This window comes from Eumetopias jubatus, unplaced genomic scaffold (genome assembly GCF_037043125.1).
Source record: "Eumetopias jubatus isolate StellerSeaLion01/CBP00866 unplaced genomic scaffold, mEumJub1_p1.0 scaffold_6, whole genome shotgun sequence".
Lineage (NCBI taxonomy): Eukaryota > Metazoa > Chordata > Mammalia > Carnivora > Otariidae > Eumetopias > Eumetopias jubatus.
Window position 1 is genome coordinate 43587004 of NW_028274812.1, and position 18359 is coordinate 43605362.

The 18359-nt window shown below is 38.5% G+C and overlaps 1 protein-coding gene across 1 annotated transcript in view; it reads left to right on the forward strand.

Annotated features, from left to right (window-relative positions):
* The window catches only part of MAN1A1 (mannosidase alpha class 1A member 1), a 162819-nt gene extending 149313 nt beyond the window's left edge, over positions 1-13506 (forward strand). The window contains exons 10-13 of the mRNA XM_028117056.2: positions 2831-3050; positions 3805-3977; positions 12851-12966; positions 13361-13506. Coding sequence (XP_027972857.1) covers positions 2831-3050; positions 3805-3977; positions 12851-12966; positions 13361-13487 — 636 coding nt within the window. The 3' untranslated portion in view covers positions 13488-13506. The remainder of the gene's footprint in view (positions 1-2830; positions 3051-3804; positions 3978-12850; positions 12967-13360) is intronic.
* Positions 13507-18359: the final 4853 nt, after the last annotated feature.

Below are 18359 nucleotides of genomic sequence, written 5' to 3' on the forward strand. Positions count from 1 at the left end.
AATTTTTTTTTCAAATATGGAGGACTGAAATCACAAAATACATGATATTCTTTTTTCCTAATCAATTCTCTGCAGATTTAACACATATTTTTAGAACCACTAAAGACTATTTTTTCCTCCTTTATATTTATTTACACTTTCCCACAGGCACACAAACATTGCTTTGAAGGTCTTGGAACTTCAATGTAGTTTGAAAGGTAGCATCTTGGTCAGAATCATGCCAAAAATAATATAGTACTTTATTCAGGATCCATAACAGGATAATAATATTTCTCTAGTCCATGCTCAAAAGCTGTAACTTTTGCCATATAAAAAGAATAATTTCTTGGGTGATGAACAAGTGTCTGCTTGAAGAACTTTATTGCAGTTTGTGCTATAAGAAGTGTGAATAGTTAAGATATTCAGTTAAATAAGAATGAAATATTAATATAATAACTAGACCATCTATAAAATTAGCTAACTGCAGTTAATGAGCACAGTAGTGTGTTCATTTATTTCTTACCATCTTGATGTTTCAATTGTTTATTTTCAATAAAGGTAGGAAAGGTGTTATCTGTGTGTTCATTTTCATTCATTCTTCTCTATCACAAGTTTTGTCTGTGTCTACTATTCCCAAATGTACTTCCTAAAAAAACTATTTTTTTTATAATGGCATAACAGGTATGGACATAGTCATAGCTCTTTTTCTTCTATGAAGTAATTGGGAGGGGGAAAAACACATTTCCTGTTACAGCAACAGTTCCAGTTAGCAATTCCAAACAGTTATACCTCCTTTTTGCTTTTTAAAATGTAAGGCTTATTTTATGTTTTCTATCTATTATAAAAGAATATCAACAGTCCTAGGGCAAAAATAAAAGATATTTTACAAATCATTCTTGTAAACGTCATTTCTCCCCAGTTTACAGACCTTTATTCTTTTTTTTTTTTTAAGTTTTTATTTTAACACCAGTTAACATACAGCATTGTATTAGGTTCAGGTGTACAATAGAGTGATTCAACACTTTCATACATCACCCGATGCTTGTCACAAGTGCGCTCCTTAATTCCCATCACCTGTTTCACCCATCCTCCCTCCCCTCTGGTAACCATCAGCTTGTTCTCTATAATTAAGGGCTTGTTTCTTGATTTGTTTCTCTCATTTATTTCCCCTGTACTTGTTTGTTTTGTTTCTTAAATTTCACATGAGTGAAATCATATGGTATTTGTCTTTTTCCAGCTGACGTATTTCACTTAGTATTATACTCTCTAGCTTCATCCATATCGTTGTGATGGCAAGATTTCATTCTTTTTTGTGGCTGAATAATATTCCATTATTGCCACATCTTCTTTATTCATCAATCAGTAGGCACTTGGGCTGCTTCCATGTCTTGGGTATTGTAAATAGTGCTACTATAAACATAGGGATGCATGTATCCCTTTGAATTAGTGGTTTTGTAATGTTTTTTTTTATGTTCAGTTAGCCAACATATAGTACATCATTAATTTTTGATGTAGTGGTCAATGATTCCTTAGTTACATATAACACTCAGTGCTCATCACATCATGTGCCCTTCTTAATACCCATCACCCAGCTACCCCATCCTCCCGCCCCCCACCTCTCTGTAACCCTCAGTTTGTGGTCTTGGAACCAGAGGAGTCACAGAGCGAATCGGGGTGCCTGACCCGGTAGAGTCCCCAGGCAGTGGAGCCGGGAGGCAGGTTGTGGTCTTGTATTCTTCAGGTAAATACCCAGTAGTGTGATTGCTGGATCACAGAGTAGTTCTATTTTTAACTTTTTGAGAAACTTCCATACTGTTTTCCACAGTGGCTGCACCAGTTTGCATTTCTACCAGTAGTGCACAAGGGTTCCTTTTTCTCTACATCCTCACCAAAACCTGTTGTTCTTTGTGTTGTTGATTTTAGCCATTCTGACAGGTGTGAGGTGATATCTCATTGTAGTTTTGTTTGTGCATTTCCTAGATGATAAGTGATGATGAGCATCTTTTTATGTGTCTTTTTTTATTATATACTAATTTATAATATACTTTATTATATACTAATAACTTTTTTATATTATATACTAATTTTTATTATATACTAATTTTAATAGAATTATTAGGGAGGAATTTAATTCAAGTGTTACCACAGTGGAGATGTGAGTGATGATGATAAATAAAACTTAAGTGCTAGTCACAGCGTTGATGGCTTCATACACTAAATGTTGCGGAGTTTTCTCAGAAGATACTACTATTCCCTTTTTATCATTAAGGATACTGAGATTTAGGGATACAGCAAGCAAATTACCCACCAAGTTCACAGATAGTGTCAGAGTTGGAATTTGAGGCCAAGCAATCTGACTCAAGAACAGCACACCTTTCCCCCTCAGTTTACTGCCCTCTGAGCCTAAGAGAGCCAAAGGCAGGATAACACTCCCCGACTGGACTTTATACACAAATACGCTCTATTCTTCATCCATAGTGGGGCTTGTGCTTTGTGTCATTTCTCCATTGTGAAAATGGAAATGCATTAACCATTAACCTCTACACCTGTGGCCTCTCTTTGAGAAGGGGACAGCTTTTGAGGTCTGAGGGCTACAAATGTTTGGTCGTGGAACCAAGCAAAACCGACTGGGCTGGCCCAGCAGCAACAATCCTGACTAACCAGACTAATAAGGCAGAGACTAGGGGAGGAATACAGAAAGCAATAACAAAATTTCAGGTGGAATCAGATTGATGACACCAAATTCAAACTGCAAGCGATGTTTTATTCTTTTTCTCTCCTAGCGTGGAGAGTGTTTTTAGTATAAATTTGGAAGGGATTTAAAAATGTTGAAAATAAGTCTGATTTGCAGGCAATTGAGACTCACTTGATCCGCAAGTCTAGTACGGGGCTGACTTACATCGCAGAGTGGAAAGGGGGCCTCCTGGAACACAAGATGGGTCACCTGACCTGCTTTGCTGGAGGCATGTTTGCACTTGGGGCCGATGACGCTCCCACGGGCCTGACCCAGCACTACCTTCAGCTTGGGGCTGAAATTGCCCGAACCTGTTATGAATCTTACAATCGCACCTGTGAGTACCTGTGATTCTTCATTTTCAATCTATTCCCACAGGCTTCTTTTTTGTTCAGTAAGGACCATTGCCACTGGGCCACCAAAAGAATATCCAGTGTGCCTCATGAAGCTGGAAGCTGATGATGAATATTTTAAAGGAATTTACATTTTTTACTTTAAAAAGCACTGCCTTTCTACATAAAAGTATCTACCCTTATTTTTCCCAAGGAATAAGAATTGAAGCCATATAGGGTTAAGCCAGGCTAATTTATTAACCCTGCTTTAGGTAAATAACATCGGTTAAGAATCTCTGTCCCAGGTGCAAAAGAAACTTAGTTTTTTATGCCATTATTAACCTTTTCAGTATCTCCATGAAATAGAGTCTGGCTCCCTTCTTATAAAACAGGAGTTTGAAGCCCAAAGATTAAGTAACCTCTCATGACATAATGACATAGAATTCTCAACCACCGGTTTTCCAGCTAACTAATAAGGGGTGCTGTAGTGCCTTGTACCTACCCAGGGGGCACTCAGTAAGTGGTGGTTAAATGAAAGAAAATAACAGATCATCATGATGCTTTAAAAAGGACTCTCAGATGACTGTATTTTAAAAGTATGTCAAATATTGTTTATTATAGGATGTTTATAACCATTTCTTAAAGCAATTGTTTTGACATCTCTCTTGAATGTTGTAAAGTACTTTCTCATTTCATTTAAGTTATAGAACTGAGCAGCATCCAAGACAATAACCCTTATCACCCTTGCATGCCCTTTAGATATGAAACTGGGACCGGAAGCTTTCAGGTTCGATGGTGGAGTTGAAGCCATTGCTACAAGGCAGAATGAAAAGTACTACATCCTACGGCCAGAGGTTGTTGAGACTTACATGTACATGTGGCGACTGACTCATGATCCAAAGTACAGGAAATGGGCCTGGGAGGCCGTAGAGGTGATGTTTTAATTTGATTATATTTCTTATACATAAATGTCTCAGGGGAAAATGCTCAGTGATTTCTTTAAATCTAGCATATCAATTTTTCTAGGATTTTTAAATCTTTGAGGGGTGGGTACAGAGGGAGAGAGGGGAAAGAGAGAATCTTAAGCAGGCTCCATGCCCATCACAGAGCCCAGTGGGGGCTCCATCTCACGACCCTAAACACGACCTGAGCCAAAAATCAAAAGTCAGCCGTTCATCCGACTGAGCTACCCAGACCCCCTGATTTTTAAAGGTTTAATTAGAATTTTTCCCAATTCAAGAATGAGTGTTTTCAGTTGTCATCCTATATCCCTGGCTTCAGCTTTGCTTTATGTAATGGTGATAGTAATATACCTACTTTGATACTAAAAGAGATATTTAGAAAGGCATATTATAAAATTAAGTTCCCACAGCCATAGAAATAATGGTCACTTAATTCCACAGTTACTGACAACCTGGGGATAATGGCCTCTGCCTGTTGTCTGTTTTGAGAAGGCACTACATTGGTTGGTTTGTTGTTTTTATGAGTCTTTGGGCACTGAAATGAAAATATGTGCTTCTACTTAGTTTCAACCTAAATAAAAAGGTAAACTGAGGCAAACTCAAAATTGTCCATAAAAAAGAGTTTATTCAAGGACAGCAGAGGAATTGCAATTCAGCAAACACAAGTGAGTCATTTGAAGTTTCAAGGTGGGCTGTATGTAAAGAAGAGAGAATTCAGATAGAGTCTGTTAAAATAAAAAACAAATGGGCACCAGCTTTGAGAATTCCCTGAGCAGACAAAACCAGTCAAGTCATACAAATAAAGCACAACTTAGCTATTTTGTGAGACCAGCCTGACCTGGGTCAGTTCTTGTCCATTCCATAAGTAAAACTTCCCAAGGGGTGGATATAAGGCAATCTCTGGCCAACTCCCTATCATCCCTGTATTATCAGTTTTCTGTAAATCTGGCATGTACAGAAAATCAGTCTCATGGGTCCTTAAGTTTTATTTTCCTGAGGGTACGTGCGTAAGATTTTCTGTTTTCTGTCTTCCGGTTCCAGTTCCATTTTAGATTGAAATTCTTCCACAGAGGAATTAGCTACTTAGATCTAACTTTTAGAAAGAATCTATAGAAGAACTATTTTGTGCAACAATATTCGTTCACTGACCTCAGGTTTCTCTGAATATCTATAAGCTTTCCATCTATCCAATGCGCTGTTTGAATTGTCCCTTCGTCACCCCTTGGGTCTCTTCCTACAGAACATGGCGTATGATCTTCCCAAACTAATCTAGTGAACACTGTGTGCTGGTACCAGCAGCCACACTCTCCAGAATCTGCATCAAATAATGTTAATTTTAAGAGCTATTATTCTGGAAGGAGTTGTGGTGGAGCATCGAGGAGATAAGAACACTTTAATTACACTCACTGTTACAAAGTTAGCTGTCTTTAAAACTGGACTGTTAGAAATAACTTCTCTCCAGGAAATCTAAAATGAATATATTGCCTTTGTGTAAGTTATAACTAATATCTTAGGAAGCCGTTGATGAATCTTGCTTATTACCCTCTTCGTGTAGTGTGTGCCTTATCACTGGTCATTAGTCATTTTAAGTAATAACGATTCTTTAGGCCTCTTTTTGTCTTTCACTTCTTGCAAAGTTTTCTAATTATGTTTAGTCGGTGGTAATTCCAATTTCTTTAAATTTATGTTTTTTTCCTCTGAAAAAAAATGTATAAAAATTGAGGTTCATCTAAGCTTTAGTGATAGGAAATTATTTTGGTTTTCACTAGGCCAACAAAAGAATTTAAGGCTAATAGTCACCTTGCAAATATCAGTTTAAATTGAAAATATCAGGAATAACATATTTCATCGAATGTAAAACCTTCTAATTGATAAGAAACACCATTATTTTGTACACCACTGAGAAAGTACCACACCACCAATTAAATTATGACATGCCAATTTTAGAGTTGTTAAAATGTGAAAAATGTCTGAGAGAGAGAACTGATACAAAAATGGAAATAAGTAAATCTCTATGGCCGTGTGAATGGGAAGCTTTGGTTTGCTTGGTTCTTCAGGGGAGCGTGTTTGTGGGGTAATAAATTGGTTGTAAGGGTTAGGATTTTTGTCTGTTGTTAACTTCTAGTGTAGCATATGATGTAAGATTGTCTCCCTGTGCACAGTCTGAACCCTCCGAACCAACCCCCGCCCCCTGCCCTCGCTTTTTGCCATTAGTGCTTCTGCTGGAACTTGAGGTAGAGCAGGGAGGGGGAGCGCTGAACGCTGGCCTTCTTTGAAGCACAGAATCCTCAACAGAGGTAGTGTGGTGGCACTCGTTTCCCTCATGTGACATCCCCTCAGCCCTCCTTTGTTTCAGCTACAGCTGCAGGGACCACATCCCTGCACCTCCCCACCCTCCCCACCCACCCCCTCACCCCACTCCACCCCCACCCCATGCTTCTCAGCTGCCCCGGCTCTGAGCTTCTTCCCAGGCAGCTGGCTGTGGTCAGGGAGGTGGGAGAGGTGAAGTCCCCAGGGGCGGTCCTGAACCAGTAAGGTATCAGAGTTGAGGAACAGCTAGCCCAGTCGTCCCCCTTGGCAGAATAACTCTGAGATGCATTCTGCATGATTCCTCAGAGGGTTTCCAGTGGGGGGGAGCCTTCGTGGCCCACAGCTGTCACCTGCTCAGCACGTTTCATGGGCTCTTCTCCCTCCCCCAGTTCACTTGCCCTGCTCATTCCCTTCCTGATGTCACCTCCCTTAAAAACTTCCTGCATCTGGCCCTCGCCCTCACGCTCCATTTTTAGGGGAACCCAGACGAAAACACATAGACTAGCCTTCCCCTCAAAGAAAAGACCTCCCCGTCATCTTTGCCAGATGGCTATTCCTCATCAATTCAAGGACTTTGGAGTTTTAAAAAAAGAATATACTACTAATAAAGTAATTCCATTTTTTAATGGCTGAAAGTGTTAGAAACTTACTCCTTTTGAAACCAGAATTTACAGTGTTTTGTGCTCTGTGGAGGTCCTGGGGGAAAATCTCTCCTGTCTTCTACACTTCAGCTCCTCAGTTGTCTGAAGACAGCTCATTCTGCCCACGGGTCCCTCCTCATCCACCGTTTCTCTCCACCTCCTCATGACGTGTGTGGTCTCTCAGGGCTGAGCGGTGTGACCCAATAACCTCTCTTCTGAGTGTTATTTTTCCCACAGCCGATGGTCCAACTTGGTTTTTTGGTGGATTGTAAAACCCCTGGCTTACATCGAAGTTGTGGTCAAATGATATTAGCTACTGTATTAGTTCCTATCGAGACATCTCTTCTGTTCACCCTTGTGTTCAACCACATTTGCTATTTGTAAAGTATTTGTCAGCCATCTTCCCATCTTCTAATGAAGCACTCCCTTTCCAGACTTCTTGCGCTCATACAATAAACCTGCTTTCCTTGTCTTAGCTGAATTTCAGAATAGTAACGCTGAACACAATAATAATGTCAAACAAGATGAAATTATATAATCCAGCATAGGATACTAGAAACTTCTCCGCAGGTTACCAGCAATCCATTAATCACAGATGTTCACACACCTGTGAATCTATGTAGCAAAAATTACATTTACCTCATAGTTCTTTTGTTGTTCTCAATAATGTCATGAAAACTTCATTAAACTCCTCGCTATTATATATAATATTCTGATAAAGCTCTACTCTAAATTATACCTATGTATTCATGTATGTCTTGGTAGTTATAGATTATACAATGTCTATAAAGATATATGTACGGATTATATGATGTCTCCCCTGGTCCACAGTAGCAGATAAGCCTTATATAGGGAATTTTTTATCCTTCTTTTTCCACACAATTTTTTCTAGTCTCCTAAATCTGACCTTCGCCATATGGACATACTGGCTCTCAGAAAGTGATTTGTCTTCCCAGTTCCTGCTTCTCCCTCCCCAGGCTTGATCCCTGTTTCTGGACTCTTTGATATGTCTGTTTTGCTAGGTTCTACCTATGAGCTCAGACCAAACTCAACCATTCAGCCTTATTATGAGCATTGTTCCCTAGAATCCACTATTGGAGATCTCCATGGATCAGCCGTTATTCTAACACATTTAACCTAAAGATAAGAGAATTCTTTTCTCCCCCTTTCTGACTTACGATTTAACTCATGCTGCTCACCATTCTCCTACCTTCCTCCCTCCTAAAGAGGTAGGGTCCCTTGGGGTCTGGGTTTGTTTAGAGTTCCAGTAACTGTAAACATTTTCCTATTTTTCTTTTCTCTGCTTTTAGCGCATCCCGGCCACATATGGTCACTAATAATGTAAGCATTTATGTAAAATTGAGGTGGCCCCTATGCCTAGAGTCTGAGGGTCCCAAGAACAGATTGCAGTAAAATGACATTCTCATCAGACTATGCAGCATAAATACATGACTGCTTCCACTGTTGAGATGCCGTAAAGCCAGGGCCCGTGATGGGTGCCCAAGAGGGCTGCTCATCCCCAGCTTCATATTCCTAAAGTTCTAAAATTTAGATTTGACATGATGGCTTTTCATTTTTTAAAAGTCAAAAAAAAAAAAAAGCCTCTGGCATTTTCCCCTTTTTTTTTTCAATTTGCCAAAAGCCTCAAAAAATAAACGTAGCTAGACCTCTCTAAACCTCTGAAAGATCCCTGTCACTCTGCAAAGCATGTCTTCATCTTGTTTTATTCTCATAACAACCCCATGTTGAACCAAGGGACACTGCCCGGGTACGGGCATGTCAGAGACCCCAGTTAAGGAGTCCAGGCCCAGGGTTCAGCCCCTTCTCCTGAGATCTTAGAACGCGTGCTGGATAACTCTGACTCACCACATTAAGGCTGAGTGAGAAGAAGAATGAGGGTGAACTGAAGAGAGGGAAAATGGTTGGGCATTGTCCATACCACAGAACAACTCTTTCCCTATAATTAAAAGAAGGATCTTACAGAAATTTCTGTGGGAGAGAGGAGTTGGCAGTTTATCATGCCTGGTCCTCTCAGGGAAGGACTTCCAACAGGGAGTCCTTCCAACAAAGAACTTCAAGGGAAGAAAATAAGAAAAAGTTTTGTTGTTAAAATCTTTTTTAGGAAATGTCTGGAAGTAGGATTTATTTATGTTCCATAACAACAAATTTGTCCATTTCTTCTAAATCCTGGGTTTTTTTTTTACTTTTTTACAAATAATCCTGGGTCTACTCCAATGTATCTGGTATTTGACTTTTTAATCAAAAAGAACTTCTATCAAAAAAGGAAGGAAGGAAAAAAAAATAATAGGACCTAAAATTTCCTTTCTGCAAGCTTTCCCCCGGCTTGGTTTGCTGTCTGCAACAGAGAAAATAATCAAAGCAGTTTTTAAGTTGATCTTATTTTCCCAGTGGCTTTTTAAAAAGTACCAAATCATGAGGTATTTTCTTTGTTCATGTAGCCTGCAAGTTGTTAGGTTGTTACCTAAATTTTCATTCCCACACTGCCCAACTCATCTCTTCTCCAAATACTCATTATAGTCAGAGAAACTTCAGGAATGTAGGATCATTTGTCTCCAGACAGTTAAGAAATGGACTCATCCCATTTTCTTCCATACTAAAGAAAGGAAAAACATATTTTAGAAACAGATATCAGCCACATTTTTTTTCACCGCTTTCCATTTTCTTCTCTGATATCTGTGACCAATATCACTAATTAGTACTCCACCATCAGTGTTTACAAAATAAGATGTTCTGGGTGTAGCAGCAGCTGGTTTTGGTCCACTACACTTTCTCAGTTATTGGGTTTCTAATCCCAGTTGACAGTAACAGTCTCTCTAGATCAGGGGTCAGCAAGCATCTTCTGGAAGAGCCAGAGGGAAGTAGGCCTGGGGGCCATAGGCAACTGCAGGCATACCTCCTTTTACTGTGCTTCTGCTCTGCTTCATTGTGCTCTGCAGACACTGTGTTTTTTACAGATTGAAGTTTTGTGACAACCCTACGTCGAGCAAGGCTAGTCGGCACCATTTTCCAACGGCGTTTGCTTGCTTCATATCTCTGTCACATTTTGATAATTCTCACAGAATATTTCAAACTTTTTCATTGCTGTTATATTTGTTAGGGTGACGTGTGATCAGTGATCTTTGATGTTATTGTAGTTGTTTTGGGGTGCCACAAACGGCACTCTAATAAGACAGAGAACTTTATCGATGAATGTTGTATGTTCTGATGGCTCCACTGACTCGCCATTCCCTCATTTCTCTCTCTCTCCTCGGGCCTTTCTATTTCCTGAGGTATGACAGTCCTGGCATTAGGCCAGTTACTAGCCCCACCGTGGCCTCTAAGTGTTCAGGTGAAAGGAAGAGTCACACATCTCTCAGTTTCATTCAGAAGCTACAAATGATTACATTTAGTGAGGAAGGCATGTCAAAAGCCAAAAAAAAAAAGCCAAGAAAGGCCAAAGAGCTAGGCCTCCTGTGCCAAGCAGCCACATTGTAAGTGCAAAGGAGGAGTTCTTGAAGGAAATTAAAAGTGCTACCTCAGTGAACACAGGAATGATAAGAAAGTAGTATGCTGATAGGGAGAAAGTTTAGTGGTCCGGATAGAAGATCAAACCAGCCACAACATTCCCTTAAGCCACAGCATAATCCAGAACAAGGCCCTGACTCTCTTCAATTTTGTGAAGGCTGAGAGAGGTGAGGAATCTGCAGAACAAAAGATGTTGGTTCGTGGTGTTTAAGGAAAGAAGCCATCTCCATAACATCAAAGGGCAAGGTGAAGCAGCAGGTGCTGATGTAGAAGCTACAGCAAGTTTTCCAGAAGATCTAGCGAAGATCGTTAATGAAATGGCTGCACTACACAACAGAATTTCGGTGTAGATGAAATGGCCTTCTTTTAGAGGAAGATGCCATCTAGGACTCTCATAACTGGAGAGGAGAAGTCAATGCCTGGCTTCCAAGCTTCAAAGGACAGGCTGACTCACTTGTTAGGGACTGATGCAGCTGGTGACTTGAAGTTGAAGCCAGTGCCCACTTATCATTTCAAAAAATCTTAGGGGCTCTAAGAATGATGCTAAATCTACTCTGCCTGTGCTCTATAAATGGAACAACGAAGCCTGGATAAGAGCTCACATGTTTACATATGGTTTCCTGAATATTTTAAGCCCGCTGTTGAGACCTACTGCTCAGAAAGAAAAGATTCCTTTCAAAATATGACTGCTCATTGACAGTGTACCTGGTCGCCCAAGAGCTCTGATGGAGATGGACAATGAGATGGATGTTTTCATGCCTGCTAACAGAGCAGCCATTCTGCAGCCCATGCAGGAGCATTTTGTCTTTAAGCATTTAAGAAATACATTTCATAAGGCTATAGCTGCCGTAGACAGTGATTCCTCTGATGGATCTGGGCAAAGTCAGTGAAAACCTTCTGGTAAGAATTCACCATTCTAGATACCATTAAGAACATTCATCACTTACGGAGGAGGCCAAAGCATCAACATTAACAGGGCTTTGAAAAAAGTTGATATCTACCCTCACGGGTGACTCTGAGGAGTTCAAGACTTCAGTGGAGGAAGTAACTGCAGATGTGGTGGAAATAGCAAGAGAACTAGAATTAGAAGTGGAGCCTGAGGATGTGACTAAATTGCCAAATCTCATGATAAAACTTGAACAGATGGAGAGTTGCTTCTTATGGATGAGCAAAGAATGGTTTCTTGAGATGGAATCTATTGCTGGTAAAGATGCTATGAAGATTGTTGAAATGACCACCAAGACTAGAATATTACATAAACTTAGATGATAAAGCAGCTGCAAGGTTTGAGAGGATTGACTCCAATTCTGAAAAAGGTGCTACCATGGGTAAAATGCTATCAGACAGCACTGTGTGCTGCAGGGAAATCATTTGTTAAAGAAACTGTCACCTGATGTGGCAGACTTCACTGTTGTCTTATTTCAAGTATTTGGCATAGCCACCCCAACTTTCAACAACCACCCCCCTGATCAGTCAGCAGCCATCAACATCAGAGAAAGACCCTCCACCAGCAAAAGGAGTACAACCCACTGAACACTCAGATGATGCTTAGCATTTTGTAGCAACAGTATTTTTTAATTAAGGTATGTACCTTGTTTTCCAGACATAATGCTACCACACACTTAATAGACTCTCGTCTAACTTTTCTATGCACTGAGAAACCAAAAAATTCACTTGATTCGCTTTATCACAATATTCACTTATTGTAGTGGTCTGGAACCAAACCCACAATGTCTCCGAGGTTTGCCTGTACTCAGCTCTGCCATTGTAATGAAAAAACAGCCACAGACAATATGTAAACAGATGAGCATGGCTGTGGTTCAGTAACACTTTATTTACAAAATTAACAGCAGACTGGGTTTAGCCTGTGATCCATAGTTTGACGAACCCTGCTCTAGACCACAGGAGGAAATGGTAAAAAAAAAAAAAAAAAAAACTGAAAAATTCTTTCATAATTAAATGTAGAAGTGTTTCTAATTAGATGAGATATATTGTCTATATACCCTTTAACTTTTCATACTTTATTTTTTTTAAAGATTTTATTTATTTCTTTGAGTGGGGGAGAGCACAGAGGGAGAAGCAGACTCCCCGCTGAGCAGAGACCCCGATGCAGGGACTCGATCCCAGCACCCTGAGACCATGACCTTAGCCAAAGGCAGATGCTTAACCGACTGAGCCGCCCCAACTTTTCATACTTTATATGCATTTGCATTTTGTGTTTTTTTTTAATTTTCGCCTGTAACTCTTCCACATGTATCATTTCAATTTGAATCCTTATTTTATTTCAATTTGACAATTTCGTAATAAAAATCGGTGAGAAGCAGTTTATTGAAATGTGACCATTTTTTCCCTCCTCTGGTAACTTAGGCCCTGGAAAATCACTGCCGCGTGAACGGAGGCTATTCGGGCCTCAGGGACGTTTACCTCAGACACGAGAGTCACGACGACGTGCAGCAGAGTTTCTTCCTGGCAGAGACACTCAAGTAAGTAAGATGGGTTCCAAAAGTATGTGGCTGAGGTACCTGAGGTACCTGGTCAAATCTTCTTTGCAGATGTCTTTATCACGAACACACTCAAATAATAGCAAGTATGCCTGCTTCCGAAGGTCACTCTCCATGTGTGGCACATGTTTGCACCTGTGTTTCCAGTCATTATATAAGTCTGATGCCTGGGGACTGCTTAGTAGGTTTCCCTACACTAACAGCCACCACAGGGCAGCTTCTTTACTCCATGCTCGGGACTGTATCGCCTCAGGGTTTTGCAATACTTGGGCCATTGTCCGTGATTCTCCATGAGATGAATGGAGACGTTGCTGTCTGTATGCTCTCACTGCCTGACGGTCTCTTGGGCCTCATATACTCATGTTTCTCTCTCCAGATATTTGTACTTAATATTTTCTGATGATGATCTACTTCCACTGGAACACTGGATCTTCAATACCGAGGCACATCTTCTCCCTGTACTCTGTACGAATAAAAAGGAAGTTGAAGTCAATGAAAAATAAAAAGACATTTTATATTTTACTCTGCTCCATTCCCTTCACTGCATACCTTAATAATTCCTTTTCTGGTATTCAGGCACATGATGAATTTTTATCAGTAGGTCTGTGGTTATTCTAAGTTCTAAAATTGTTTTGCAGTCTTTTATGTTTATTTTCATAGGCATAGATGGACCTAAATTCCTTATCATATCCTTTATTATTCAGTCAGTGGATCACAGGTTTTTACTTTTTTTAAGTAATCTCTGGAGTTCATGAAGGTATATCATTTTTATTACACCGAATAAAATGGTATACCAATGACCTCTTAATTACAATTTTGATTTGACTGCAAAACTTTTTCCTCCTCTATGAGGAGATGACGTCTGCTTTAAGCTGTAATGTTTTGCCATGTTGCAAAAAGCCATAATAATAAATTAAATATTAAAAAAGCTTTTTCCTTTTCAATTTTATGTTAATCTGGTTTGTCTATCCACCAGAGACAGATCTTATAACTGTGACAGACAGCCTCTTTATGCGGGTCTATCATTATTTGATAGAATGTCTTCTAAGATACTTCATTCACATTGTAATTCAAATTAGAATGTCATTCCCAAAAGGATCATCTCATGTTGACCTCATTTCATTGGAACCACAGTATATTTTTGTTGGTTAATTATATTAGTGTTTCCTAATTTGTGAATTAGTTCTCAAATTTTACTTTAAATGCCCTGGGTCATTTCTGGATCATGTCCTGGTTAACTTCTTCCATCCCCTACCACACGAATGGAGCTTTCAAGTTTTGCAGAGCTCCGCTATTACTGAATTATATTTTTTGAAAGAAAACAGTATAACTTTTCATGTGTTAGCTTTTGCTTTTAACGGAGTATATGAAGAAATTGAGTCTCTCTAAAGGGTGAGTATTTAACATGGTTTTTAGTTTGTATTTCATCTTTAAGGTTTTTTTCTTGTTCTCAAAAAAAGCATTACATTTGGTCCACATTTTTTTTCAGATTTGAAAAGGGCCTTTTCTCAAATGTAGTAAATTATTTCATTTCAATTTGTGAAAGCAGGATTTAACTCTGAAAGAAGCTTTGCTAATGTGTCTATTCATGGTCAAGTGAAGAAAATCTAATAAACTTTCAGGCCAAATAAGAATATAGTACATTTTGTCTGGTCAAACTCAACACAGAGATTCCAGCTTAAAAGCAATATATGGGAATAGACATTCCTAATTCCCCACAGTCGTATAGCAGATCAAAATAATTATATGATTCTTCATTAAGAATAAGCATTATTTTGGGATATGAGTGGCTTTCTCAAGAATACATTTGGTGGCACCTTGTGCTTTCTCATCATATTAGTTCATATTTCATGTATATATGAAATATATGTGATATATATATATGAATTATATATATATTCCTAGAAAGGGCTAATGTGATGATGCATATACTGAGGAACAGAGACTTGGAGCACCTGCATTCTCAACCTAGAGTGGTCAGATAGCTCAGTTCAACCCCGTGAATTAGGCTGAAGCGTATGGAATTGTTCCACTTATAGTTGAGAAACTGTCCGATATCAGCAATTTCATATGCTTCAACATAATGTTTTTTAATTATTTTCTTAGATCTCAATAGACTCAATTGTTTTTAGCTGTTTCACCTTTTGAAAGTGTTTCAAAAGATGCCCTTTGTCTGAAAGGACCACCTGTGTGACCTGCTCTTTTTTCAATATTGTACATTGGTTTATGTCAAAGAAAAAATTAATAAAATTAGTAAATGAAAAAGATCCTTTAGTGCATCATTATTGCAATGTTAATGAGTTCCTGTGACCCAGACTAACTCCTTCCACTCATATCTTCAGCTCACCTTATGAAATGAATGGATAGTTGAGAGTCCTTTTTTTCCCAGCACTTAAAAGCAACATGTGAGATTATTACAAAAATTGGGCCATGTGTATTTAGATGGTAATTTTCACATGAATGTCCTCGGACTAGCAATTTAAATTACTTTATTTTCTTTGATTTTCAATTTGATTTGAAAGAGCACAAAGCTGATACGTATTTCTGCAGCAGATAGGATATTAAAATCAGGTCATGTGTACACACTGCTCTATAATGTACCTTTTGTATCCTGTTATAAATAGGCAAGATGATTGTAGTACATTTTGTTCTGCCGATGGCAAGAACAAAGTTTTTCAATTCTAGAACATGGATTTTTTAACCTAAGTCCCAAAACACCAAAAATGTAAACAAAATAAGAGAATATTATGGTGATGTAATTTAATTAAAGTTATATTTTGTGTTAATTATTTTAAACAACTGAAGTCCTTAGGCACTGTCTTTCATTTCATTTTCAGCAAAACTGCAGTTAAGTTTACATATGTATTCACATCCTGAAAGGTGAATAATTAAAATAGCACTTAAGTTTGTGTTTCTGCATACATTTTTGGTATACTGTGCACAATTAATATTACACATATAAGTTGTATGAAATTTATAGAACTCAATGATGTTTGTCATGACTCCTTTATAAATAGTACCCATTCTTTTCATTGATTGTTTTTAATTTGTACATAAGTCTATTCTGTCATTTCCAACTTTATATAAATCTCTAATGTTATGGAAAACATAATAGATTGACACATAATTTTTAAAAACTATATTTGTAAAATTTCTCTATTGTGAATAAAGCCTTTTAATATATCTCCTCATTTGTTACGTTTTTCTCCTTTTAAGTAAGCTTTTGTATATGTGGGGGGGAATACATACAATTGCAAACTGAAATAATAGTGATTATTATTAATCCTAATAGTGAATCCATACCACACCCAGAGAATCTTGACAAAGAAACATTTCTCATTAAAAACTTTAAATTGCAAAAAATTTTGCATATACATTTTTGATTAATCAAATATCTTATTAAGATTCCAACACAGGGGTGCCTGGGTGGCTCAGTTGGGTAAGCGCCCAAACTCTTGGTTTTGGCTTAGGTCATGGTCTCAGGGTCCTGGGATCAAGCCCCGAGTCTGACTCCATGCTGAATGGGCAGTCTGCTGGAGACGCACTCTCTCTCCCTCTCCTCCTGCCCCCCGCCCAACTCTCTCTCCTTCTCTCTCAAATAAATAAATTTGTAAAAAAAAAAAAAAAAAAATTCCAATGTATGTTCAATACCACGGTATGTAGGGTAGAGATGGGGAGTTGATGGCAGAAATAGCATAAAGTATGATCCTTGTTCTTAAATTTACAGTCCAGTCAAGGAGATCAGACTCAGCCTACCACCAAAACAGAGTGTTCAGTTACCAGTTAAATTCTGCTATAGAAGTCCAGGGGAGTGGATAGTCACTAGGATTGAGTGTTCAAAGAAGCTTAGAAAAGAGAGAACTTCAGCTACAGGAGAGCCTCCAATATTTTTGAAAAAGCCTAGGTTTTTTTCAAATTCATGTTGGGACTTTTTAGAATGTTTCAGACCTTCTGGTTGCTGTTTTCTCTGCCTAGAGAAAATCTTTCCCTGATGATTTTTTTGTTTGTTTGTTTTTGATTTTCTTAAATTGAAGTATAGTTAATACAATGTGACATTAGTTTCAGGTGTCTAACATAGTGATTGGATAAGTCTATACATCATACTATGCTCACCACAACCGTAGCCACCATCCCTCACCATATAACGTTATTACAGTACCACTGACTGACTCTATATTCCCTGGGCTGTACCTTTCATTTCTGTGACTTACTCCTCCCATAACTGGAAGTCTGTAGCTCCTACGCCACTTCACCCATTTCCCCCATCCCTCCACCCTCCTCCAGGCTGGCAACCGCCAGTTTGTTATGTGTTGATGGGTCTGTTCCTGCTCTGTTTCTTTGTTCATTTGTTTTATTTTTTAGATTCCACATGTAAGTGAAATCATATGGTATTTGTCTTTATCTGTCTTACTTCACTTAGCAAAATACCCCCCAGGTCCATCTCTTTCCCCAATGTTTTTGTGCCACATTCCTCACTTCATTCAGGTCTCTGCTCAGTTACCTCATCAGAATGGCTTCCTTGACAAATTAATACAAAATTCCCCATCACCCTTCATTCCTTGCTCTATTTTATTTTCTACTTAGCATGTAAGAGCTCACCCTTGAAAACTGGTCTCAGGCTCTTTCTCAAGGTGTGGGTTACATATTTATTTCCTGATTTGCTTATTGTCGGTCTAGCCCCTTAAAACTTAAGCCCCGTGAGAACAGAAAGTTGCTTTCTTTGGCTCTCCTCCTCACCACGTGGCCCATCTCCAGTGTCTCGAGTAGCATTTAGCACTTGGTGACCCACAGTGAAATGTCTGGTGAATGGGTGACTGCATGAATAAATGAATGGACCTTATATTCATAAGTTTTGCTGTGGCTATTTGCAAATGTTTTCTAAAAAGCAGTAATTTTTTTAAAAATATTAGGTATCAGTATTATATAATATGCTGTTATTTTAAATAATCATAAGGATGAACATTTTTTTTTGCTACCTATAGTCGTTTTATGGAAATATGGAGTAAATATGTGTTTGTGGCTAGATTCAACTCTCAGTCAACAGATTTTTTTAAACCACTTATTATCATATATGGCTTGTGTAAAATACATTATCAGAAAAATGTAAGTCATAATTTTTCTAATATAGAGTTTTTCAGTGTTATTATTTGAATAGTTTGTTGTTTCTATGATTTAATCTCATAGTCCCTGTCTCATAAGAAAACTGTTTCTACAGTGTCAAGTAAAGGAATTGGTTTTTCACTTAACATATAACTCCAATGGAAACCTTCTGAATTTAGTCATTTGTAGCACAAAAGATGTCTACTCGTTGCTGACAGAATTATTAAAAGATATTCTAAACGTGATTCTTCTTTATACTAATCATCAACCATCCA